Raw genomic sequence first — 26,382 nt, 5'->3', positions numbered from 1 at the left:
TGCCACGAGTGACGAGGCCTCACTCAGGTGCCCGTCATCGACTTTGTCCTACCAGGCTGCTGTCAGACCCAGTAGCTGTGGGTGGAGCACCCTCAAGCAGTTACGCTGGGTGGCAGGACTAGGTTGTCATCTACGGTGGTCTTTTGACTTGGCATCTTTAAGTTGGGCAGATATCCTCCACCGGTGGAAGTAAGGATTTTATTATAGACCCTGTAGCGTCATACACACAAAGGTTGGAGCACAGGCAGGGATTGGCACCTGTGGGTCAGGGTCTTGCTGGATCTCAGGGCCTTATTTAAGTGGACTTCCTATGAGGGTTTTCATTGGTAGGGTTGAAGCAAGCAGGCATGCATTCATTCCCTGACACTCCACTGCGATCCAGCACAGTCGCTGGGGCAGGCGTACACTGCCATGCCCGGTGGGGGGGGTGGTCGGTGGGGGTTAGGCATGCAGGCTATGCGTAGTATGCTACAGAACCTGTCCCAAGGGCAGACTCTGGGTGGGCCACCTTAAGGATGTGTGAGGAGGCTGGAAACTAGGGACTGTGGTAAAGTGCCTGAGCCCCGGCTGTGGTATGAGAAAGGCCAGTTCATCTGCAAAATGAATGCCTGGGCGTTGGATTATAAGAGTTTGCTCCAGGTGGCTTGGTTTCTAACAGAGGCAAACTGGAGAAGTGAGGTTCCTTAGGGGTTTCAGGCAAGGAAATTGGAGGTGAGAGGGAGAACACTGGGGTGTGGCAACAAAGACGTGCAGATGTGGTTCTCTTTTGGCTGAAGTGTCACTAGGGCACTGATGAGCTGGCTGATGTGAAGGGTAATCGTCTCTGGCTGCCTGTGCTCTGCCCTTAGTGGGAGGGGGTGTCTCCAGCTGTCCATGCCCTTCAGGGGCCATTGTCCCAATGCATGAGGGGGTGCTGGGCTGTGTGTGAGAGACCTCTCCATACAGGGTCCTGCTGCGGCATAGTAGTGTCAGTGCTGGCTGGACCTGGTGGCCCGCTCTCCCGGGGCCTTGAATGCTTTGCCCTCCATCCTTTTCTGGGGTAGAGACCAACATCCCTGGCTTGCACAGCCCCATGCAGTAGCTGGGCTCATAGTGTGTTTGCTCATCTAACAAGTGAGGGTGACACCTGGATCCTCAGGGAGAGGTAGAGTGTGGGGCAGCACTAAGATTCCAGGGCACGTGCAAGACAGAAGCCTTGGGTCCCCCCCTCTGCTGACCGCTCCTCCTCTGCTGGTCTCAGAATGTCAAGCTTTGTGGAACCACCCGACATTGTGAAGAAACTTTCCTGGGTGGAAAACTACTGGCCTGATGATGCGCTGCTGGCCAAGCCCAAAGTGACCAAGTATTGTCTAATCTGTGTGAAGGACAGTTACACCGACTTCCACATTGACTCCGGGGGCGCCTCCGCCTGGTACCATGTGCTCAAGGTAGACCACACCCTTCGGGGCAGGCCTCCCATCGTTCCTCTGCAGGACTCTCTACAGCCCCTCCAAGCCCTGTCTGTGGCCAGGTGGTCACGCACAGGAGGGTCACTAGGGTCACCAGCCCTGGATCAGGAGACCAAAGTGGAGGGTAGAGGGGTATCTCGGATGGTGGTGCACTTGTCACCTTTCGAGGCTTGTTAACAACCCAGGGGAGGCCAGTAAGTTACCTAGTGCTCAAAGTGGGGTGAAAAATGCTGGGGAAACTTCCTAGAAGGGGGATGAGCCAGAGCCAGGACCCTCCCCAACAGACGCCATCAGGTAGAGCGGTTGGCATGGGAGCCCGCAGGGACAATTGAAGGGATCATCCCTGGGCAAAGAGACAGACAAAAAAATGAAATGCAAATAACGCCCAAATCCTCAGGATTTGGCTCCAACAGCTATATACTGTGGTTCTCAGTCCAGTTGGGACGTGAGCTGGAGTGGTGGGTTCCAGTGCCAGTTCTGACCCTCCAAAGTATTGAGCAAGCCATCATGCCCTCTGGGCTTGTCTTTGCCCCCATATATCAGAATGAGGGTGCTGCTCCTCTGGGTGCAGAGGCCAGTCTGAGCTTGCACAGGGCTACCTGGGAAATGGGGCCCGGTGGCTCTTGAGACCAGAGCTACCAAAGACTTGCTGAGCAGCTGTTCCCAGTTTTACTTACTCCACGGGCACATGCCATACAATCATGGCATGGGGGCTGTGGGGTGCTGCATCCGACGGTGCTGGGCTCACAGACCATCCTAACAGGCAAACTTCTAATTTGCGAAGCAGCATTGCTGGGGACTGGAGGGCGGGGGAGGAGGCTACGCTTCCCCAGGCCCCGGCACGACGTGATGGGCTCTGCCGATTCTGCCCCAGTGTCCCCAGCATGTGGTGGGATCTGCCCTTCACCCCACTCCTGCCATTGCGACTCCGCCAACCGGCTTTCTTGGCAGGGGGAGAAGATCTTCTATCTCATCCGGCCGGCCTCTGCCAACATCTCCCTGTACGAGCGCTGGCGGTCAGCCGCCAACCACAGTGAGATGTTCTTCGCTGACCAGGTGGACAAGTGCTACAAGTGCACCATCAAGCAGGGGCAGACCCTCTTCATTCCCTCAGGTGAGCTGCCCATGGTCACAGGTCCATCCCCCCCTCCCCCCGCAGCTGACCTTCATCCAGGTCACTGTTCGCTCTCCCCCCCATGCTCCACATCCCTACCGCTGTGGTATGTGGTTGTTGTGGACTCCCTCTCTGTACAAGGACCACCAACATGCCTCAAGCCACGCTGCTAGCTGGCCCCAGCTCGCTAGCACCTGAGGAGGGTGGCGGTATAAGGAATGGTTGAACCAGAGCAGGAAAAAGCATGTCCTGAGTAGCTGAAGACCCCCAGAATTCTCCTGAGAGTAAATTCCAGACGTCCTCTTGCCCCACCTGAGCCCATCCTCAGAAAGACCTCTTCCTTGATGGAGCAGGAGGGGTGGCTCGGCGAGTCAGTGCTGGGGCCACAAGCATGAGCACTTGAGCTTGATCCCTGCGCCCACGTAGAAGTTGGGTTTGGGGGTACATGCCTGTAGTCCTGGTTCTCGGGAGGTGGAGACAGGGAATCCCCGGACTCACTGGCCAACTGGTAGAGCTGAATTCCTGTGCTTAGCTTTGGAGCTCAAGGAGCAACCGAGGAAGATGTCCATTGTTGACTTCCACTCACGCATATGCACACGTGCCCACATACTTTCAAACACGCACACACATATGCACATACCACACATTTGCACCCCCACCCCCCCCTCAGCAAAAAAGACTAGTTACTCCACCGTATCTTGTGAGCGGGTAATCACATCGTCACACAGCTCCTCTGTGTGCAGACTTCTCATTGGCTGTGTGTGTGTGTGTGTGTGTGTGTGTGTGTGTGTGTGTGTGTGTGTTCCTTTACAGTCAGGATCCAGACGAGGTCATCAGAGCTCAGCTAGCCTTTGACTTCCCTTCCAGCTCCCTCACTTTGAGAGAGGTGGCGTGGGTCACTGGTGTCCGACTCCAGCCCAGCTCCACCTCTGAGGGTCAGCTGGGGGTGAATCCCAGCTCCAGGAGAGCAGCACTGCCTCTCTGGGCCCATTCACGTAGCCCTGAAACGTAGACTTGCTCTCTTGGTGGTGGTGTGCCCTTGGGTGGCCTGTGCTTCCCCCCCCCATTGACCTCGGGTTTTGGTTTTCAGCTGCCCACTGACCGTCTGTTCAGCTGTCTGTACCGCCATAGACATGTTCTGTCTGCCGTCCTCCTCAGAGGGTGGGTGGACCTGGCCAGGCAGCTCCTTCCCAAAAGTAACCGGGTCACGTGCGATCACCCAAACTCAGGCTGACAGGAACCGAAGCCCGTGATGGGTAGAAGGAGATGACCGCAGGTGTGGGAACAAGGTAGAGACTAGCCGTGCCTTCCTCTGTCTCCCTCAGGCTGGATCTACGCCACACTCACCCCTGTGGACTGCCTGGCCTTCGCGGGACACTTCCTCCACAGTTTGAGTGTGGAGATGCAGATGAGGTAGCGCCCCAGCACCATCTACCCTGGCGTTCTGCCTGCCAGGCCTCCCCCTGTGTGGGCCCAGCCTGTGGCCTCACTGTGCTGAGGGTATGTGAGGGAGGGGCATCATGACCCAGGCTGGGCTCAGGGTCACGGAAAGTCACTGCCACCACTCTCGGGCTCTGGCCAGACCATCTAGCAGTGTAGCCCCTGCCTCCATCTAGGGCCACCGTCCTCCTGAGCCTTGTAAGGGACCAGTAGGGAGGCCTGAGCTGGCCTAGTTAGCCTGGATTCACCCTCGGACATGACCTGCTTGGTGTTCCCTGCACTGAACTTTTATCTTTTTCTTTTTCTTTTTCTTTTTGGTATGGCTTCCAGAGCATATGAGGTGGAAAGAAGGTTGAAACTCGGCAGTCTGACTCAGTTTCCCAACTTTGAAACGGCTTGCTGGTACATGGGGAAGCACCTGCTAGAGGCATTCAGAGGTAGGTGCCCGTCACTACAGGTTGGGTGGCTTGAGCCTGCGGCTCGGGTCTAGGGCCCTGATCTGGTCCTGGGCCCACTCTCTTGTCTGGGCAAATGCCATCATGGCGCCTGGTCACAACCTACAGACACGGGGTAAGAAGGCTCCTGGAGGCTTGGCGTGTGGCTGCTCTGGCAGGACTGGGGTCCTGTGCAGAGAAGCAGCCTGCTCAAGTTCCTTTGGGCTGAGCTTTGGGGAAGATGGGGGCAGTGAGAAGGTAGGCTACTCCTCTGCATGGCAGGTGCCAGGTGGGCAGGCACCCCGGGTTCCAAGAGGAACCGTTGGCAGTTGGGCAGGTGACCCAGAACAGTGGCCCCTAAAAGGTAGGGGCCTATGTGTCCCAGCCTCCTGCTGAGTTGAGCAGCCACCAACATCACCCATGTCTCCTCCCCAGGCTCTCACAAGACTGGGAAGCAGCTTCCCCCTCACTTAGTCCAAGGGGCTAAAATTCTCAATGGCGCTTTCAGGTCATGGACGAAAAAGCAGGTAGGGAGCAGGTCTCCTGTCGGTCGGGGGGCAGGTGGGGGGTGGGGGATAATGCCTAGGGTGCATCCTACTCAGTCGGTAAGCATTGTCTGCTCAGGCCAGCCTGGGGTCATCAGACCCAGGACCAGAGCCCTTGCAGAGTCTGGGTGTGGGAGGGAGGGCCTGGGAAGCAGCCAGCTCTCTGACCATGCGTCTGGATCTGGACAGGAAGCGTTGGGGATGCACTCTTGGCCCCTCCCACTAAGGAGCCCTATTGCCTATGTGGGTGAAGCCCCCCAGCCAGCTTGCTCTGTGACCCGGAAGCCCTCTCCTCCTCTGCGCCCTTTCCCGTGACCCCTCAGCACTCCCCTCCCCTCCCACGGGATGCGCAGACGGTTTCTCAAACAGGCCCCAGGGAAGCCAGCCTGCTGTTTCCTTTCTCATCTTTCTTAGGCTGTGGATACAGAGGAGGGGTATTCTTGAGACATTGTCCCCTGCTGGGGGCTCTTGCTGTTCAGAGCCACCTGCCCCACCCACTGTCTGAGGGAGTAGGTCTCCCTTCCACATTCAAAGAGAGCCAGTGGGAGACCCCAGGGGACGTTGAGGCGAGGGCCAGGTAGGGTAGGGTCCCTCATGCGCAGCTGGTCTTACTCATGGGTGGGCTTGGTGGGAGGGGCATCCAGTGCCCTGCCACAGCCATCCTGTGGCCACTATCTCCTTGAGCCTTGAGGCCAAGGATCCCTCCTTCCCACCGCAGTTCAGCCACACGGCGAGGAGGAAGAGAGAGGCCTGCTGCCACTCCACAGCCAACTGGTGGTGGCCCCAGGCAAGGCCCCAGACTCCGCCTCCACCTGTGTGATGGGGTTCACAGAGAACCTTCTCGTCAGGCAGGGCCCTAAGGCCTCAGGCACCACTCCCTTGCATCCCCTCACCCCATGCGGTGGCTGTGGTCCTGGCTCAGTGGGCCGGGGAGTGGTCGAGTCATGCTGATCTCAACCCTGTTGTCCCACAGGCTTTGGCAGAGCATGAGGACGAACTCCCCGAGCACTTCAGGCCCTCACAGCTCATCAAGGACCTGGCCAAAGAAATCAGGCTCAGTGAGGTAGGGCCACACGAAGGTGACAGACCCCTGGGGACGAAGATAGGCCTGGGAGCCAGCCTGACCCACCCTGGGAAGCATCCTTGCATGAAAACTCAGGCTGAGGTCATTGAGGCTGGGCTGGGCACTCGGTACGAGTGCGGAGGGAAGAGAGAACGGACGGAGAGAAGGGTGGGGACCTCCGCCACTCCTTTGTGGCAGGGAACTTGGGGACCCCCAAATCCATCCCTTATGCCAACATCCCCGAGCCTGGAGGAGCTGAGCAGCCTCTCTGTCCTGGATGGGGCAGAGGAACCTGAGGAAGTAGGAGATTGAGTGGTGGAAAGTCTTGGAAGAATGAGTGTGAACGTATTTTGATGGTGTGGGCAGTATGATAAGTGTGTCACATAGTGACCTGGGCTGGGTGTGCCTATCTAGGCTGCCTGCCTCTCCCAGTGTGGCTGTGAGGGTTCTCCCAAACCTTGTCATGAAGCCCTCCTTAGCTGTGACATTTTCTCCTTTCCTCACCTCAGAATGCTTCTAAAGTTGTCCGGCCGGAAGTGAACGCTGTTGCCTCCCCAGATGAGGTCTGTGATGGGCACCAGGAGAAGGAGGAACCCCCATCTCCCATTGAGGCCACCCCACCTCGATCACTCCTGGAGAAGATGTCCAAAAAAAAGACTCCCAAGACTGTGAAGATGCCCAAACCGTCCAAAATCCCCAAGCCCCCCAAGCCTCCGAAACCCCCCAAAGCTCTGAAACTCAAGGACGGAAGCAAGAAGAAAGGGAAGAAGTGCAGGGAGTCGGCCTCGCCCACCATCCCCAACCTGGACCTGCTGGAGGCCCACACCAAGGAGGCGCTGACCAAGATGGAGCCGCCCAAGAAGGGAAAGGTGGGGCTCCCCAGCCCCTGCTTCCTGACATGCCACCATTGTGGCTCCTGCTGTCTTAGCCTTTCCGGGTCTTATGAATCCGGGTGTAGAGGGGAGACTTAACTACTCTGAGCTGATGCTCCCAGGGAGTGCAAGGGCCTGAGGTCTTGCTGAGAGTGAGTTCACCCCGTAAGTGTGTGCTTCCATGCCCACACCAGACCAAGACCTGTGTGCCCATGCCAAGACCCCAGCCAGAGCCTGTAGAGTGGTGAGACCCGCACAGAGAGAGACAGCGTGGGGTGCCTGTGCTCTGACACAGGTGACGCCCACCATCTGGTCAATGCAGGGCACACAACGGTCTTCAGGAACAAGTTGGCTTGGCTGTTTGAGAGTACTAGAAGCCATTTCTGGGGCTAAGGCCTGAAGGTGTCGGAGGCTGCACCTTGTGCAGGGAGTGTCTCAGGGAAAGGGACTTTTGGCCTCTGGGCTGAGAGGTGGGCCCGCCCAGTCCTCAGCTCTCTAGAGGGTCTCACTGAGCTCCTGTTGGCTGTGAGCTCCTTCTGGGTTGGGGTACCCTTCTTCCTGTTTCCTCACAGGGTGTCAGCGTTCTACTATGTTGTCTTTCTCAGTGGGAGGAAGGGAAGAAGGGGACAGGGAAGGAGAAGGGGAAAGAAGGAGAGAGGAGAAAGGGAAGGGCAGACAGTGAAAGAACGAGTGGACGGGCAGGTGAATGATCAGGTGAGTAGATGGGTGCGTATGCTGTGTGTCAGGTAGGGTTTTGTGCTGTGACTCACGGCAGGCTCTGACCATCGCGTCTGCCTTTGGGTCCTGACTGCTCTGTTTCCTAGGCCCCGAAGAGTGTCCTGAGTGTTCCCAATAAGGACACAGTCCACACGCAGAATGACGTGGAGAGGCTGGAGATCCGAGAACCAACTAAGAGCAAGTCAGAGGCCAAGTGGAAGTACAAGGTGGGAGAGAGGGGGAGTGTGTGTGTGTGTGTGAGAGAGAGAGAGAGAGAGAGAGAGCAAGAGAGTACGCATGTGTGTTGTGAGAGAGCACAGACACGGACCTGTGAGGGTATGTGCAGATGTGTGACTGTCCCCAAGAGATGATGCCACAGGCCACATCTTTGTAGATCTGGAGTTCGTGTGGCCTCTTGCCAATCACCCTCTGGGCAATGTGGTGTCAGGTGCCGAGCATTCATCCTCTGTGATGACAGCATCCTTCACTATCTCCATGTCCCGGTCTGCTCATCTCCCACTTCTGGGGCTGGGCAGCGTCCCAGGGCAGGTCCTGCATGCAGGTGACCAGCAAGCCCATGGGAGCTGTGAACAGCTTTCCCTCACCTTTGCCCACTGACATGGGTTTGGATCCCGGCCTCCCAATCCAGTGGGTTCAGGGACAGCCTTGGTCTTGCTTTCAGAACAGCAAACCCGACTCCTTACTGAAGATGGAGGAGGAGCAGAAGCTGGAGAAGTCACCCCTGGCTGGAAACAAAGACAAGTTTTCCTTTTCCTTCTCCAACAGGAAGCTCCTGAGGTATGTGAGAGCTTGGGCAAGAAGATGACCACGAGATACGCCTCATCACACACACCCCTCCTACACGGCATGTCCCCCACATCACACAAACGCCGTGCGTGCATCCTGCACTAAACACCTACCACACGGGCGCCTCGCGTGGTGTCCTGCAGACAACACATCCGCCACACACGCCCTCTCGGGTGGATAGACCTTACAGTGCTTCCCATTGCACATTCTCTACACAGGCACCCTGCATCGTCTCCACAGGTAACCTCATGCTCACTCTGCATATACACACGCCATCGTACAAAAACACAGGTACCACATGCATCAGATACGCACCTCCATCACACGTATAAATACACACACACACACACACACACACCACATACCTACGCCATGCACGCTCATGCGGCACGCATACGTGACAGGCTTTCTACCTTCTCTCTGCCACACCCTGCATATACCCTACATCATATGCGCCTCTCACAAGTACACTTGCACCCCTGTACACAGTGTGTCCACCTAGCCCCTGGGTCACGTCCTCAGGTAGGCTCAGCTCCCAGCTGCCGACGTCTCTGTGCAGCTGTGTGGGTGGCGCGCAGACTCGCCGGGGCCCAGGCCTGGAAGAGCTGTGTTTGCTTCCACCGTGTTCACGTGCGGAGCGGGCGGGAAGAGCACGGCCTGCAGTGAGGGCGAGGGCGGGCGGCGGGCAGGGGGAGAGCCCGCTGACAGGGCAGCTGTCACGCGCTGGCACTGAGGACACGAGTGGGGGTGGTTAAGGCCACGGCTGTCCGAGCCCAGCGGCGAGAAGCCTGAGGCAGTGTGGACCCCCTTAATCTCAGAAATGCACCGTGCGTCTTCTGGCAGTGACGGGTGCCTTGGGACAGGACATGTGGGCCCCTGGGTGCTAAGGGTCTGGGGGAGATGGTACTGAGCTGAGGAGAGCAGGGTGCCCACCCGGGAGCCCGCTGAGACTCGGCATGGCCGTGCAGGCCTCTTGGTTTTAGTTGTGGACAGGGGCCATAACCACACAACAAGCAGCCCGTATCTCACACACGCTCCCCAGGGGCACGGACGTGCCCGGCCGAGATGCCCGGATTACCTGCAGAGTCAGGTCCTTCCGGGGAGTGGCAGCGACGGGTCTGCCTTGGCTGGTTTCTGTTTCTCTTCTGCGAGGGGAGACGGCCTTCCAGGTAATGGAGAAACAGGCTGGGGCCGGGCATCCATTAGTGGATGTCCTCACCGGCTCAGTGGCAGAAGGGCCTACAGGGGTCTGGCCTTCTCATCCTTACTTGATGGCCCTAAACACGTCCCTTTAAATAAAAAGCTTCACTTCCCCCACGTAGCTTAGACTGTGAGATGAAAAGACGAGTGAGATTCTAGCCGAGTGTGCGCACATGTGCTCATGTGTGCCTGTTCCGTGGCCCAGTCTCCAGGCATCAGGGCTGGCCATCACCCTTCACTGCGGACTTTGGACATTGGTCGCTCAGATTTGATGCCTGACCCCTGCCTGGAGCTGCAGGCACCGAGCTCAGCCTGCTGGCCCCTGCTCTCAAGAGAAACTTGTCCTAGAGGCCTGAGGGGGCCCGGGTGGGCCAGAACTGCTCGTAGCACGAGGACCCCATGGGTGGGGCCTGCTGGCAGCAGCCTTGCCCAGCCTGGCGAGGAGACAGTTACGCCGCGTTTCGTGCCCTGGTATGGGTACGCCGTGGTCCGGGCTCCAAAGTGATTTTTTCCAAAGCAGCCATGTAGGAAGACATTGGGGTTAATCCCGCTCCTACCTGTGACTGGTTTGAAGTCACGCTAGGATTTCACTGCTGGCTGGAAGTGTTCTGTTAGGCCGTGTGTGTGGGGGACACAAGCTCTAGCACCTCCCCTGCCCAGGGCAGGGCTTTCTGCACTTGCCGCGTCCATGTCGGGACCGGACACCAGGGCACATGGAGAGAAGGAAGAGGCCGTGGGGCTACGGGGTGGGGAGGTGTCTTCTCCCTGGACAGAGACTTCTCACAGTAGCAGCTAACGGTCCCCCAGCTACTGCCCGATCTGCCACCAGCGCTTGGTGGCCTCCAAGAAAATGCTTATGTCCAAGTCCCTGCGAGGTTTCACTGCCCATCGTCCTTGGGCCCACCCCCCTGACCCGCTTCCTTTTGCCCTAGCTCCAAGGCTCTGAGGCCCCCGAGCAGCCCGGGTGTGTTTGGAGCCTTGCAGAACCTCAAGGAGGACAGGGCCAAGCCCGTTCGGGACGAGTACGAGTACGTGTCGGACGACGGGGAGCTCAAGATAGATGAGTTTCCCATCCGCAGGAAGAAGAATGCCCCAAAGAGGGACTTGTCCTGTGAGTCCCCTGGGGCCATGGGCTGGGGGACTTGGAGGGGAAGGGGGTCCACTCCAGACCTCCGGTGGACTCCTGTCTGCTTTGCTTTCAGTCTTGTTGGACAAAAAGGAAGCGCTCCCCACGCCCGTCTCAAAGCCAAAGCTGGACTCGGCGGCACGCAAGGTGAGCCGTCCCAGCCGCGCTCTCGGCCTCCAGGACAGCCCCTGTCTCCGCTGGGGTGGCACGGGCATCCGTCCTCCCCGCCGCCTGCTTCTTGACGCTCTCTCCTGGGGAGACCGTGGGCTCAGCTATGAAGGCCTTCCTGAGTCCCTGGCTCCCGGGGCTGAGGAGCTGCTCACCCAGAAGAGTCTGTCCCCCACCCAGGGACATCGAGGCAGCAAGGCTTGCCCCCAGCTCTGGAAGCAAGGGCGCTGGGGCCTGCTGGGTGAGCAGGTCTCTCTAAGGGAAAGGGGTCACTGCTGCTAGGCAGAGCATGTTCCCTTGAGCCACCTACCCCGGAGCTATTCCGACTATGTGATTTTTAAAAAATATTTATTTGTATTTATTTGACAGAGAGAGAGGGAGAGGGAGGGAAAAAATTTGGGCACGCCAGGTCCTCCAGCTGCTGCAAACAAACTCCAGATACATGCACCTCCTTGTGTATCTGGCTCATGTGGGTCCTGGGGAATGGAACCTGGGTCCTTTGGCCTTGCACGCAAGTGCCTTACCCACCAAGCCGTCTCTCCAGCCCTGGATCCGTGACTTTGATCTGATTCTGTAGGTCCCTTGGGGGCAGGCACTCCCTACTTGCCTGGTGGAGCCAACAACATCTAGGTGATACATTGGGGCTCACTCTTTGGTAAGATGTCTTAGAAAAGCAGTGAGAAGATGTAGCTATGTTTATGCCATGTCGGGGTGGCACCCCGTGAACCACTGCTGGGGCCACCACGGTCTTCGGCAAGGGGTTGCCCTGCTTAGTTTTCGAGAGTACAGGAAGCTGCTTCTGGGGCTGAGGCCAGAACGAGTAGGAGACACCTATGCTACTCTGTCCCTGGCACAGCAGAGTGACGACTCTTCAGACGAGGGCTCTCTGCACATCGACACGGACACCAGGCCAGGCCGCAATGCCAAAGTCAAGAAGGAAAGCGGGAGCTCAGCGGCTGGCATCCTGGACCTGCTGCAGGCCAGCGAGGAGGTCGGGGCCCTCGAGTACAACCCCAACAGGTAGGCTCTGCTGGCTATGTCCTGCAGCACTCGCAGGGCACCCACCTGCCTGGCCAGTGCATGGCTGGCCATGGGTGTGGGCCCAGGGATGCTTCACGTGGAGACACAGGCTCCCTACCTTTGCATTCCGGAGAACAGGGCTTGCCATCCAGGAGGGCCGGGTTCCATTTCTCTCCTGACAGTCCCAGTCACATTTCCCGAGTTACAAGTGGTCAGTTCGGGTTTTAAGCGCTTGACCATTGCCTTTTCTCACTGAAGTCATAGTGGGATCTCCGTGAGCCACTGGCAGGTGCCGGAGTGGGCACAGCCTCCATATCCAAAGGTCTCCCAGGGCCATGTGCGGTAGTTCTGTCCCGGACTCCCAGTCAGTCTCAGGACGGGGGCAGATTCCCGCTGTGCTCTTGAGGAAACGAGGCTCAAAGAGCTTAAACAGCTTGCCCATAGCACCGCAGAGGCAGTCCACCTTCTAGGTCAGCCTGATTCTGCCTGCTGAAGAGTCAGTGGGCCGCTGTGGATGCCGGTCCCCCATGGTCCTGCTGGGGGAAGGTGGAGCCAATAGGACCTGCTCCTGCGTCTGCATCAATGGCTCTGAGCCAAGTGCCCAGCATGGCGCTGCAGCACTGAGGGCTGCTGGGGAAGGTGGAGGCCCAGGGCAAGCCCATCCTTAGATGGACAGGGGATCCAGTGAGGTGGATTAAGGGCCTGATTGAAATGAGCCTTTTCTAGACCATTTGGCCATGCTTATTTCATAAATGAGTCTTGCATGCAATATTGTGTTCATAGCCAGCCAGCCGTAGGCACTTTCTTGGGATGGGAGGGAAGCCTGCGTGACAGGAGGGGTATGCGTGCCCTCGGGTTACAGATGCTTGGTCCACTTAGACATGAGGCTGTGAGGAGCTGCTGGTGGCCAGGAGGCAAAGTCTCATTGCGGGGCCCCTCCCCACTGAAGGCTGTGGCCCTGTGTAGGCCTCACGCGACCTATGGGGGATGCCTAGTTTCTGGGAGGAAGTGTGTGCTAGTTGACACCTGTGACTGACCCTGGGGGTCTCAGAGACCCCTGGCACTCTGGGTCTCTCATGACATCTGTAGAGAGACCTGGGAGATTAGAGCATGGGATGAGCCTGAGGCCACTCAGGATGAGAGCAGACAGGGCCAAGAGCCTTAGCCTGGGCCCTCGGGCCACAGGTGCTATGGAGAGGGGACTCTGCTGGGCATGAGAGTGGTCAGGGAAGCTGTGCGCTGACCTGCAACTGGGCACTCTGACTGAGCCAGGGCTGGTGCAGCCATCTGCTAATGAGGAACCCGAAGCGTTCATGCTCAGCCCCTTCTCCTCTCCACAGGCCCCCGGCTAGACTCTGCACACACCCAGGGTACTCACTCACTCACACACGTGTGCACACATACCTGCTGGGGCCTGTGAGGCCCGCTGCACCCCCCCCCACCCCCGTCTGCCCGCAGGCAGTTCCTCTCCCAGTCTCCCATTTGGAGCATAGGTCAATTTTTGATGGTCCATTTGCTGTGTTTTAAGTATTGGCTGTTTGGTGGTGGTGGGGGGGGTGGACTGCTGAAGAAAACAGAGGAAAATATGTTAATTTCTTGTGGCTGGTTTGCTTAAGGGGGAAAGGGAGAGGATTTTGGTATGATAATTGGAGGATTAAAGTATTATTTTCCATGCCGACTGGCTGCTCATTGATTCACTGGCAACCACGTGGATAGATGGACCAGCTGGGCGTGTGGTCCCCACTCTCAGGGGTCACCCAGATGGCATGGGCAGGCAGCCTTACATCCCCGCAGCTCCAGTGGGGTCCTACCACTAGTGTCTAAGGGCCTTGTGGTGGGTACCCTGGCATTTCCTCACGGCCCCGGGGTTGGGAACAGGACAGAGCCTTGTACTATAGGGTGCCAGGTCGGCTGTTTACTCTTGCTGGTCACCTGTCCCTGCTCAGGAAGATGTGCAAAGGCAGGTACAGGTGCACTGTGCCAGGTCAACTGCTCGTCTGCGGCAGCACAGCCCAGGCCTTGAACCTGTGAGGGCGGCACCCGGCAGGGCCTCCCTAGGAGCACAGGGCTGACTGAGGAGGGCTGGCTTTCCACTGTGGCTTCGGCTGGGTGGAGGGCTACAGAGACCGTGGCTGTCCTCTCAGCCCTAGGCCCAGACAAGTGCCTGTCCCTCGGTCCATGAGGCACTGGCCTTGGCGACAGCTGTCGTCCAGCTTTGCCTGCCTGGCCCCAGGGCTGTTTGTCCTCACTAGGGACAGCACTGTTTCTCCACGCCCCTCCCTCTGGGCCTCAGTCTCTAGAACCCTCTTGCTTCTGAGCAGTCCAGGTCCTGGGTAGGGTTGTTGCCTGAAGCCTTCAGCATGTCTGGGCAGCCTGACTGCTACTCCCTCTCCCTTCTCACGTGCGTCCTCTCCAGCAAATAGCCATGTAGGTAGAGAGGCCTCAGGTCTGCACAGGGCCATCTGTGTTCATCCCCGCTCATGATCAGCACTCAGGTCCAGCGCCCAAGCTACCCTTCTTCTCTGGAGCCTGTGCTGCCCTCCTGTCAGTGGTCTTTCGGAAAAGGGCTCCATGTTCCTGCTTGTAGCTCCCCTGTGCACAGGCAAGGACAAGGGGAGGGCTGGCAAAGATACACAGGAATCTCCGGAGGTCAGGCCTAGGGAGTGGAGGGAGGGCAGAGTGGGGGTCCTATGTGCCTCTGCCCCCTGGGCAACTGGTGTAACGTCCATGATGGTGGCAGGATGAGCCTTGTGCACTGGCTGGGCCACTCGATGCTGAGTGCTGGGCTAGGGTGAAGACCAGAAAAGGGGCCCACTAAGAAGCCGCCTGCCAGGGCTGAGCTCACTGGGGCTGTGGGTGCAGCCTCTCTGCCTGGTCTTCATCAAGGCCGGATGCATTTTTGCTTTCACACGTGTGTGTGTATGTGTGTGTGCGTGCTCATATGTATGTGTGCACGTGTGTATGTGTATGCATGTGACATGCCTATGTGTGGGGGCCAGTGACGGTTATGGGGGGACCTTTCTCAGTTGCTCTTCACCTTCCTCTTTGAGGACCAGTTCTCTCACTGAACCCGGGGTTCGGTGATTGAGCTAGACTAGAGCTCACCGCGAGACCCCTGGATCCCCCGTCTTCGCCTCCAGTTACACGCACGCACGCACCGCCACGTCGGGCGCTGGGCCGACCGGACCCGAGTCCTCACGCTCACACAGCAGCCCGTCCTCCAGCCCCAGGGGGACGGGTCAGCAGTGTGCCCCAGAAATCACCAGATGGCCTGGACGTGGGCATTTTTAGGCTGTCGCTGAGATTCTGATCCAGACAGGCAGGTGGGGGTCTTGGGTGCGTGGTGTGTGGGATGGGGCTGGGCAGGGTTCCATGAGGAAACCTGGATCCTGAGCGGGTGGGGGGGTTGGTGGGGTGGTGCCTGGAGCAGACAGCTCAGGTGGTTGGGATGAACTTCCAAGTCGGGCACCTTATGGAGGAAGGGATGCTTAATTGAAGCGTACAGATGCAGGGGACGTTCCACAACGGCAGAAGAAGCTGGCCCCCTTTCACAGGTCCATGCTGAGAGACAGAAAGCCACCACCAAAAACCAAAAGCGACACCATACAACACTCTTCAGGAACTCCAGGCAGAGCTCAAGCACTCTGCACGTCTTCAGACTGGAATCCCAAATCCACCCCACACCTTAGGGCTGGGCCCCGGGATCCACCCACAGTGACACCACCTTCAGCCAGGTGGCTGCAGATAGATCTAAATGACAAACTTGAGTTAAATCATGAATATGTTGGGGGCCATCCATTCAAACTACCACAGTACCCAGGACTCTTGGTGTTCAGCAGCGTCCACACCCAGATCTGTGGAACAATAGCACCCCTCCCTGAGCCAGTTTGAGGCGCTCTTTCTGGACGTCAGGGCACCGGTGAGGGCATGGGCAGGGGACAAGGACACAGCCAGAAGAACACAGAAAGAGCTCACTGGGCAGGTCTGGAGTTGGAGGGTGAGGAGGTCTGGGGAGCAAGAGAAAGCCTGTGGGTCTGTGAAGAGCCCCAAAGAGGTGGGGCTAGGCTCGGCTGGGGTACAGCTATGGGCATGGGTGCAGGCATAGACCATAGAGGTGCAGGTGTGGGGTCAGGTTTAATTGGAGGTAATATTGCAGGTGTGGGCACAGGTGATGATGCAGGTATGGATGGACGGCTGTATTCAAATGTAGGCAGGTGAGAGTGGAAAAGCCGGTGTGTTTAGGTGCAGATGTTGGTGTAGATTTAGGGGTGAGTGCAGATATATGTACAGAGGTGGGTGTTGTGAAGATACGGGTAACGTACGGATGTGGGTACAGGCCTAGATGAGGGTGTAGGTGCCCAGACGGGTGTCGCTGTAGATGAGGGCGTGGGAGCAGGTGTACGTGCAGACGTGGGTGTTGGTGTTGAGGGTGTTAGTGCAGGTGGGTGTGGACATTGGTGCAGGTGTAGGAGGGGTGGGCGCAGAGATAGATGAATGTGCAGGTAAAAGCATTTTGAGGGTGTGGATCCAGGTGGAGATGCAGAGGTGGTAGGTACTGGCATGTGTGTCGAAGGATGGTTCGGGTCACCTGGGGAGAACGTGTGCCATGGGAAGGCAGGGCTGTGCCTCTGCGTCTCAGCATGGGAAGAGAAGCTGCGGTTCCTCTGGTTAGTCCTCGGGCTAGGGTTGGCACAGTTGGCTGAGGGGTGCACAGAGCTGGCAGGGTGCAGGGCGGGTGCCTGAACTCCTGGCCATCTTTGAGGTGGGAAACACCAGTGCCTAATCACGCCAGACGTGGACTCCCATATGCCTTCCTCCTGGGTAGCTCCTGTGCAACTCATCTCTGCCCCAGGGTCTCCTGCCCTCCTGGCGTGTGGCTGGATGAACAGAGAACCGCCCAGCCTTTTTCCATGGGGAACTCGTCGGCTCCTCACCTCACATCACCTCCTGGGGCCCAGGCTGGGCATCTGTGCCGCTCTGGTCTTCGGGCTGTTGCCCCCGCACCCTGAGCCTGCAGGCTGCGGGTTGCGGGCTGTGACATGAAGTGCCCTGGGCTGAGGGCTCTGGGTTGAGGACCGCGGGCTGTAGGCTGAGGGCCATGGCTGAGTACCTGTCGTCTGTCTGTGTCCCCAGCCAGCCCCCCGCCTCCCCCAGCACACAGGAAGCCATTCAGGGAATGCTGTCCATGGCCAACCTGCAGGCCTCTGACTCCGGCCTGCAGACCTCGTGGGGGGCCGGCCAGGCCAAGGGCAGCTCACTGGCGGCCCACGGTGCCCGGAAAAACGGGGGGAGCAGCAAGAGCGCCGGCAAGCGCCTGCTGAAGAGGGCCGCCAAGAACAGCGTGGACCTGGACGATTACGAGGAGGAGCAGGACCACTTGGACGCCTGCTTCAAAGACTCGGATTATGGTGAGCGTGCCCACCGCGGGAGGGCTGGTGCCCAGGGCTAGCAGAGCTGGCTGGGAACACAACCAGGGAGGCCTGGGAAGCCAGGGCCTGTTTCCTTTGAGCTGTAATTCCCCAGCTGTACAACCCTTGCTTTACAAGGATATGACTTGGTGGTTTTGTGGCAACCTTAGAGGTGCGTGCAGACACAGCCACTGTCAGCTTCAGGACTTTTTTCCCCACATGGAGATCTTGTGCCCCATAATAGTATACCGCCCCCCGGCCCTTCCTTCTCTATCTCCTAGAAACTTGGCATGTGCTTTGGGTCTCTATGGATCTGCCTATCCCAGACATTCCATATGAGTGGGTCATAGAACACATGACCTTTTACCACTTCAGTATAGTGATTTTGAGGGTCTTCTATATCGTGATATGTGCCAGAACTTCCTTCCCTTTAAAGGCTGCATAGTATTCCTTCATGTGGGTGTGACGCGTATTGTTCAGCCGTGAGCCCATCCGTAGGCCCGTGAGTTCTTTCTTTTTCTTTGTTTTTTTTAAAGTTTTATTTATTTATTTATTTGAGAGCAACAGACACAGAGAGAAAGACAGATAGAGGGAGAGAGAGAGAATGGGTGCGCCAGGGCTTCCAGCCTCTGCAAACGTGCACCCCCTTGTGCATCTGGCTAACGTGGGACCTGGGGAACCGAGCCTCGAACCGGGGTCCTTAGGCTTCACAGGCAAGCACTTAACCGCTAAGCCATCTCTCCAGCCCCCGTGAGTTCTTTCTGTGACTGCTGGGAACATGAACGTGCAGGCTCCCATGTGCACCTGTGTCTTCATCCCCTTCAGTTATGTGTCCGTGAGGCAGGAGGGCACCTCTGGGTCACAGATGCACTTAGTTTTCCCACCTGCCAGGTTTCTACACGGGCTTTCAGGTCAGTGCATCCACCTACCTGTGTAAGGTACAGAGATGTAGGTCCAAGATAGGCCTGTGGCCACACCTGAGCTCTGGCATCCACACAGCTCTGGCCTTCTGCCACGGGGGGCACGGGCTCTCCCATCCCCTGGTAGCTGCCTGGTGCGGGCTAGGCTCTTTCAGGGAGAGAAACCAGAGGACAGGACCTCTTCTCAGAGAATGTTCCTGCATCATGCAGGGTACTGGTCCAGGCTCAAGGCTTCCAGGGCCCCAGCATGCTGGGCTTAGTCCAGAGGCTCGGGTTTGGCAGAACCCTGAGAGAGGTGGGCCCTATATATGTTGCAGGACAATTGAGGTCTTCAGTGGACGGGACAGTAGTGAACTGTTTTTTGCAGTTTGTTTTTTTTTTTTTTAAATGGGATGAAGCATGCCGGGCTCTGCTGTGGACTCCAGAATCTCTTGGTCTTGGAAATTCAACTGGCCTTTGAGGTTGAGGGACCCCGACAGGCAGTGCAGGGGTCACCAGCAAGTCAGCGTCAGGGCAGCCCACGTTGGCCGCCCGGGCGGTGTGCAGGCCCTTGTGCACCTCACTGGGCAATCTGGGGCCTCAGAGCCCTTCCTGCTCCTTCAGCCATAGGCGCTTCATCTGCTCAGCTTTCCTCAGCCCTCTGTGCAGCAGTCTTCAGTGGGGCCTTGGGTCCACACGACGGTAACAGCTTCATGGACTGTAGGCCTGAGGCAAGGGACTTGTGAACATCAGACCGGGCCGGGTGGACACGGTTGGCAGATGTCCTTGCTGTGGCAGCTTCCATTGCGCGGCAGAAACTGGCCCAGGGCCCGTGTAGCACCACCCCAGCAAGCGTCTGCTCAGGGGCTTATCCTCGTGTTGCTTCCCTCAGTTTACCCCTCACTGGAGTCTGATGAAGACAACCCTGTCTTCAAGTCCCGGTCTAAGAAGAGGAAAGGCTCCGATGACGCTCCATACAGTCCCACAGGTACCGCGGAGCCGGGAACCAGTGCGTTTTCAGGGCCTGTCTCTGGATATGTTGTTGTCCCTCTGGCCAATGAGGGTGTGGCTCAGGTTTGTGTGGGGCTGTGTTCGGGGTCTTGGGACCTCCCTAAGCCCAGACCTCACTCAAACACTTGCTCCACTGGACCAGACTCTCCTGTTTAGTGCTGTCATTGAGAAATCCCGGGAGAGATGCCTGCTGTGGTGGCCAGTGGCATGGGGTGTGTCCACCTTTCATGGTCCCCTGGCTGCCTGGCTCCCCCTCCCAGCTTGCTGGGGGCATCCCAGCGGACCACCAATCTAGCCAAGCTGTGATGTGGCTCTCCATCTGGACAGTGGGGTGTTCACAGTCCCCCCAGACATGGGAGTGAGCTGGGTTGGGGTGGGCTGCCCCTGTCAAAGGCTAAGCGGCTGTTTCTGTCTTCCTCAGCAAGGGTAGGCCCGTCGGTGCCCAGGCAGGACCGGCCAGTGCGGGAGGGGACCAGAGTGGCCTCCATTGAGACGGGGCTGGCCGCTGCCGCAGCGAAGCTGTCCCAGCAGGTGAGGAGGAGCCCAGGGGGTCCTTCTGAGGGAAGGTCCCTATGCGCAGACACCCGTTCCCCCAGGCTCGAAGCTGTCAGTCTCTGGGATACTTGACTGTATGGAGGCCAGTTCCTCCTTGCTCCAAATTCTGAGTGGGGGTTGGAGGCCAGGATTCAGAGCGTGTGCCTGTCACCCAGATAGGTACCTGTCACTCGGGCTGGGCTGCTCTCTGGCACATGGGGATCCAGAGGGTTCTACTGTCCCTCACTTAACTGTACATCTCTGGGGACCCCTTCTGATCCCAGAGGCCATGGGTGGTTAGGAGACGGTCTTGTCTCCACCGCTCTTCCCCCCCTCACCCTCACCAGCCAGCTCTCATTCCTCCCAGCCCAGAGAGACGCCTTCCCAAAGCCCAGCTGACCTCACCCAGGCACCTCAGGAAGTTAACAGGATGAAAGTGAATATTCTTTCATAACCGAAAGCCCCGGGCAGCTCAGAGTGGGGTTGGTAGGGTGGCACTGTATTGGGAAGCTGGGTGAGCAGCTGCCAAGCTCCCATGCCATATCTTGGCACTGCCCTGTGTCTCTGAGACTTCTCTATTGCTCAACTCCATGAGCTTGAATTTCTGCTGTCCCAAGAGGGGAGGCCCAGCATGTCAAGTGAGCACGCAGTGGCTGGGTGTAGGCCACCTTTTTTTTTCCCCCTCAGCTCTGTAGGAAAGACTTCTCAGCCAGAGCTCTGGGCTTCCTACCCTGCGGAGGTCGAGCTGGCTGCTCCCCACGGGGATGACCAGAGCAGACTGGATTCGCGGCAGCTCTGTGAGTGAACATGTCTGCTCACTTTGTGCCTAGGAGGAGCAGAAAAGCAGGGGGAAGAAAAGCACCAAAAAGAAGCTGACTCCCAACACCACCTCCACCTCCGCCTCCGCCTCCACCGGCACCACCTCAACCTCCACCACCCCGGCCTCCACCACCCCGGCCTCCACCAGCACAGCCAGCAGCCAGGCCTCACAGGAGGGCAGCTCCCCCGAGCCCCCAACCGAGTCGCACAGCAGTAGCCTGGCTGACCACGAGTACACAGCGGCTGGCACCTTCGCGGGGGGCCAGGCTGGTCGCACCTCCCAGCCCATGGCCCCCGGAGTCTTTCTCACACAGAGGCGGCCTTCTGCATCATCCCCCAACAACAACACCGCTGCCAAAGGTAATCGTGCTCCCGCTGGGCCTTCGGGGAGCCCCAGACTCACAGAGAGGACAGCCCCCCCCAAAGGGGCTGCAGCTGTTGGGGGGTGGGCGAGTTCCCGTGCAGGCATCGGCCCTCCCTGCGCTTCACACGAGTGTCTGTGGTTGGTCCGCTCAGGCAGCGGGCCTGGTCATCGTGGGAAGGGAACAGTCCCTCCACGTGAAGAGATGAGGGCTGGACGGTGACCTAACCCGTGAGCGCTAGGTCCTCAGCTCAGGGGCTGGCCTTGGTGTGTGCTCAGTCGTTCTCCCGGAGTTAGGCTGGCAGTGATGGCGGATGAGGGAGGACACGCTGGCTTAGGTGGCAGGATTACGAGCCTCGCTGTATGGGTTGGGGTGACATGGCGTCTTCATCATCTTCAACTCCTGCCAGATGTTGGGTCTCCCTAGTCCCTGCCTGCCTGCCTGCACCCTGGCCTGGGCCCTGCTGGCCCTGGCGAGAGCCCGGGTTGCCAGGCGTCTCTTCCTTGTTGCTTAGTTACACTCTGTAGTCCTCGCCCCGCCCCCTCTCCCCCACCCTGCACCTCTGAGCAGGCGCTTTGGGCTCATGTGGGAACTTCTGAGTCCAAGGCATGGCTTCCTCCCGTTCTGTAGAAGAAGCAGAGTTCAGGAGTCTGTGGGATCCCACCCTGCCCACTGCCCCGCTCCCCTGCCCCTGTCACTCATCTACTTTGTGTCTCCACGCCCCCCCCCCCACCTTAGGAAAACGTACAAAGAAGGGCATGGCCACTGCCAAGCAAAGGCTCGGGAAGATTTTGAAAATCCATCGGAATGGGAAACTGCTCCTCTGAGGCTTGGGAAGCCAGGATCCTTCTGCTGTGCTCAGGACCCCGGAGCCCCGCTGTACCAGCCCCCCAGGAGGGTGGCCTCCACCCTGCCCAGGGAGGGCCTTGCCTCCTCCCAGCCACCTCTCCCCCACGCAAGCCGGCGGGGCAAGTGGAGCGTGGCCGTCCCTCATTTCAAGTACGGACATCCTTTCTCACGTTGCTTAGAGTGACCAGTTCCCGAAAAGCGGCCCTGCCAGTCTGAGGACCATTCCAGGTTCAGGTCAGCCTCCGGGCGTCCCGCCGAGTGCCGTGGGGCACAGGGCCTCCGCAGCTCTGCTTGGGAGCATGAGTCCTTCGAGGAAGGCACAGTGAGCCACGCTCACCAGCTACCAGCCCGTCTGAGCTGGCCACAGGCTGAAAGCCTCCAAAGGCTTAAAAAAAGGCAAAGGACACAGAGAACGAGGAGGAGCCACTGATGTTAACACATCCCCTCCCCCCTCTTCCTGAGTCAGTCTCAGAGAACCAGTGAGAAGAGGTCCCCCAAGCTTCTTGGCTGGCAGGTCGCAGGCTAGATAGTGGGTATGACACCCGGAATGTCCAGGGGACATTTCTTGGGGTGGCCAGGACCTGCAATTAGGTTGGTATGTTAGTAGGTGGAGGAGCCATTGTGGAGTCCCTAGGGAAGGATGAAGAGGACTCAGTCACGTCTCGGGGTCCAGGGGACCCAGGCCAAGCCACGTGGAGGGCCCCGCTCTAGAGCAGCACTTCTTGGCCAAGGCGACCTGCCCTTAGATAGTCTGGTGGGCAGGGCTGTGGGGCCTGAGCACGCAAGGTGGGCGCTTGTTCGTTGTCCCATGTTGGGTGTGTGGCATGGCCAGCGTGGGCCATCCTGGATGGCATGTCCGCCCATCAACACGGAGGGGCTGGGTTTGTTTCTCAGGCAATCCTGTATTTTAATTTTAGATGTATTTCCTGAAGCATATTTTTTCATAGAATGTAGCGTGTAAATAGCTTTTTAAATGACTTCTTTTTTATAAGAGTAAAAGTATCTTTAGGAATTTCTTTCTATAGAGTCCTTCATTAACCTTTATACGAGTTTTTTGCCGACTATGATGGACAGTTGGGTTCCAGTGCTTTTTCCTTTTCCTTCTTCTTTCTTTTCGTTGTTATCCTTCTTTTCTTCTTAGGAACTAAGGTATTGCCTGAAAAACAAGTGTCGTGGCGCAGCCTTATCCTCTGTCTTTACAGAAGCAAGCCGTACACAGATCTGCAGGCGCGCGCTCAAGCCGCGTCTTCAATTTCATACCAGCTCTTTGCTTTCCTTGTCTGACGAGGGGGTCGGGGGTACAGTTATTTTACTAGCACCTTGTGAAGTGTTTCTGTGTTTTGTGATGCTGTAATTTATTAATGTTTGTAGCTTTTTATATTTGTACATTTCTTATGAGCTTTGTTTATACACCCGTTACCTGGATGTTTCGTCCATGAGGAGAAGCAGCTTGGCGGAGGCCTTATCCACTCCCACCTGTCCTGTTCGGAGGGACACTGACCCCAGGGCCTGAGGCTAGGAGAGGAGAGTCTCGCGGGCCCCGGGCTCACTCAGAACTGGTGTTTTTAAAGTTTTCCTTGACTGTCCTTGTGAACATTTATATAATCTTAACCGGGCATCAAGCTGTCTCTCTTTTTCTCTTTTTAATTTTATTATTATTTTGGCAACATGTACATTTCTAACAAAGTTTATCGTGGCTATTAAAGTGTTTTATTTCCCAATTCATATTACTCTTGTATCGAGTCCATGAGGTCTAAGGTGACTTAGACCAAAGTTTTAAAAAAGTAAAAATATTTCAGGTTTTGTACAGAGCCATGTCTGTGTCATTTCTGCCTCGGTTGCCACCCCGTGCTGCTGCCATTACCACCGTGGGATCCCCCTGAGGGCAGGAGGCTTTGGTCTCCCCGTCTGGGATGCAGGCACCAGCGCTTCCTGGGGACAGCCTCACACTACACTCCAGAGCAGCTGCACCCCATCCTGGCCAGCAGGGGTGGAAGAATTGCTTCTGGGACCCTCAGGGATGGCATCCTGAGATCCTCACCCCAGAGTCCAGCCTGAGGCTCCCAACCCACCTGACCTGAACCCTTGGTCATGTGCCTACCGTTTGCTTAAATCCACTGGGTGCTGGTAGGTGTGCCTGGCCCGGGTGCCGGCTTCCAGCCTCTTTGATACTCACAGCAAACCAGCAGAAACAGGCCTGTCCACGACAGCCCCTGCGATGACCGAGCGGGAAGGGTGTCCGTTGTGGGGACTAGATGACTGAATGTGGTGCACACAAGCAGGACTGAGGGCCCTGTGAGTGCCTGTGGCTGAGTGGCCGGTGACCATATGCATGAGACAGCCACCAGACTTGCCTAGGTAGTGCCAGTTGTGTGAGACAGGGATTCCAGCAAGGGCCAGAGAAGGATCCTGCCCACTGGCCACGCCCTCCCCGGCCAATCAACCCCCTTGCCGTATGAGCCCCGGGAGGACCTGGGTCTCAACCAGCAACAATGACATGAGCTGGGCGTGAGGGGCTCCTGTTTCCAGATGTGCTCGGCTGCCTGGGGGCCGGGGACTGAGCCAGTATGACGGCAACCTGTCAACACCGTAAACAAACCTAGAAGCGGATCTCCAGAAAGACCCTGGGCTGTGTTGAACCCCTGACCACAACGGGGAGAGAACTGGTGCGTATGGTTCCTCATGTGGCATCTGTCACAGCACATGGGGTGGCCTTGGGCCAGCTCCTGCTCCATTGGCATTGGCGTTCTCCAAAGCTTACGGGATGCTCAGGGGAGAGGGCGTCTTGAGCTGTTTGTGGATCCCCTGAAGGGACCCCTGTGCAACTAACTCCTTGGGGAGTCCTGGTGCTGCCACTAGGTGGCGCCATGGGCGTATGCTGGCCTCTGGGACATTCCATGGACATGACTCTAAAGAGATGGGGAATAGCCTTACAGATCCCCACCAGCGACCACTGGGAAGCTGTCCCCATTTCATCCCTTCCTGCAGCATGGGTGGCAGTAACCAACCCTAGGCTCCGAAGCAGCACCTTAGCCGCGGCTCCTGACCCGCTCACCACCCTCTGGCTAATCCACCCAGAGCCTGGAACCCCTGCAGTAGAGCTGTCTCGGTGCTTTGTTGGTCCTCATTCCACTGAGACCGTGGGAACTGTTGGGGAACTGAAGGTCTTAGGTCTGGGGAGAGCTTCCCATGGTCATCCAAGATCTCCCAAGGCCAGGATGGCTGTGAACCTCACTGTGAGCCAGGCAGCCTGAATGTGTGTGTGTCCATGGGAGGGAGGAGCCTCTCTGAGCAGGGGAGGCTACCATCTTTCTAGACTGTTTCTCCCCCACGCCTGAAGGTCAGTGAGGTTGGGAGGACACTGTCCACAGCCCAAGTGGACACAGATGCCCAGACTCTTGCCTCCTCAGAGTAGCATGGTAAGGCCCTTCCATCGTTGACTTCTATGAGCCACCAGGAGGAGCTGTCTTGGTCTGCCCTAACCCTCTCTTTACTCTGAGTGACTGCTATCCATTTTTGTTGTTGTTTTGTTTTTTGAGGTAGGGTCTCACTGTAGCCCAGGCTGACCTGAAATTCACTCTGTATTCTCAGGGTGGTGTCTTTTATTTTTTGGTCAAGGCCAAGTTCTGAGACAGGCTTCCAGGCAAGCAGGCAGAAAGGACCTAGGCACCTAACCAGGAGGAACTGAGTGGCTAGACTTGCTGAGTTCCCTGCTAGGCGTGGGGAGAATGGGCACGTGCTAAAGGAAGGAGCCCCTTGCTGTGGCCCACCCAAGCTTCATCTGTTCAGCCTCGGCAGCCCACAGTGTGGGTGTCCCCACCGCCCCCCGCCCCCCACTGCTGGGAGCTGGCTAAGGATCCTCCTTTTGGTTTTGTCAACAGGCCTGTCTGAGCGACTTGGGGTCTGGCTGGCTGCTGGGAAAGCATCATATCAAATCCATCCTTGCTGGGCACCTAGGTGACCACTTCCCTCCGCTCCCCCGCCCCATTTCCTATACACGTACACACATCCTGGCCAGGGTCTGGGGAGAAGTGGCAGTGTAGATCTGTCTGTCTTAGGACGCTATTGCTGAGCTTCAATGGATTTAGCGAACCGTGCCCTCGATGGCTCCTCCTTGTGGTCATCTCCCCCCCACCCCACCCGAGCTGCAGGAACAGCCAACTAGGAAGCCTTGGAGGACTTGAACACCAGGCTGAGCAACCTGTGGCCCAGCCCCACAGGAGAAAAGAACACGCTGTGTGGACACATGTCGCTGAGCCGGGCCCCTCTGGGGCACGGTGGCCCCCTCTTGGCTCCCACAGATCTTCATCCATCCCCTGGGGATGCCTGGGGAAGGGAAGGGCCACCTGGGAGGGGTCCTGATTATCTCAGCTGCTGCAGGTTGGGTCCTATGGCCTGAGGGGAGACATGTTGGTTCAACGATAGCAGTTACTGCCCAGCGTGGTGGCGCACACCTTTAATCCCAGCACTTGGGAGGCAGAGGTAGGAGGATCGCCACAAATTCGAGGCTACCCTGAGACTACATAGTGAATTCCAGGTCAGCCTG

At 57.7% G+C, this 26,382-nt stretch overlaps 1 protein-coding gene across 2 annotated transcripts in view; it reads left to right on the top strand.

Annotated features, from left to right (window-relative positions):
* The window catches only part of Phf2 (PHD finger protein 2), a 94,659-nt gene extending 71,010 nt beyond the window's left edge, over positions 1-23,649 (top strand). Inside the window, exons 6-22 of one of the 2 annotated variants that reach the window (XM_045161476.1) lie at positions 1,241-1,427; positions 2,400-2,562; positions 3,888-3,975; positions 4,333-4,439; positions 4,872-4,963; positions 5,955-6,044; positions 6,554-6,913; positions 7,741-7,860; positions 8,316-8,431; positions 10,573-10,751; positions 10,843-10,913; positions 11,791-11,954; positions 17,088-17,362; positions 19,154-19,249; positions 19,694-19,803; positions 20,637-20,985; positions 21,726-23,649. In XM_045161476.1, the coding sequence (XP_045017411.1) occupies positions 1,241-1,427; positions 2,400-2,562; positions 3,888-3,975; positions 4,333-4,439; positions 4,872-4,963; positions 5,955-6,044; positions 6,554-6,913; positions 7,741-7,860; positions 8,316-8,431; positions 10,573-10,751; positions 10,843-10,913; positions 11,791-11,954; positions 17,088-17,362; positions 19,154-19,249; positions 19,694-19,803; positions 20,637-20,985; positions 21,726-21,814 (2,656 nt within the window). In that variant the 3' untranslated portion in view covers positions 21,815-23,649. The remainder of the gene's footprint in view (positions 1-1,240; positions 1,428-2,399; positions 2,563-3,887; positions 3,976-4,332; positions 4,440-4,871; positions 4,964-5,954; positions 6,045-6,553; positions 6,914-7,740; positions 7,861-8,315; positions 8,432-10,572; positions 10,752-10,842; positions 10,914-11,790; positions 11,955-17,087; positions 17,363-19,153; positions 19,250-19,693; positions 19,804-20,636; positions 20,986-21,725) is intronic. The other variant, XM_045161477.1, reaches the window with a different exon arrangement.
* Positions 23,650-26,382: the final 2,733 nt, after the last annotated feature.

This window comes from Jaculus jaculus, chromosome 11, assembly GCF_020740685.1.
Source record: "Jaculus jaculus isolate mJacJac1 chromosome 11, mJacJac1.mat.Y.cur, whole genome shotgun sequence".
Classification (NCBI taxonomy): domain Eukaryota; kingdom Metazoa; phylum Chordata; class Mammalia; order Rodentia; family Dipodidae; genus Jaculus; species Jaculus jaculus.
Note: the sequence above shows the minus strand (reverse complement) of the source record. Positions and strands in the feature narration are given on the sequence as shown.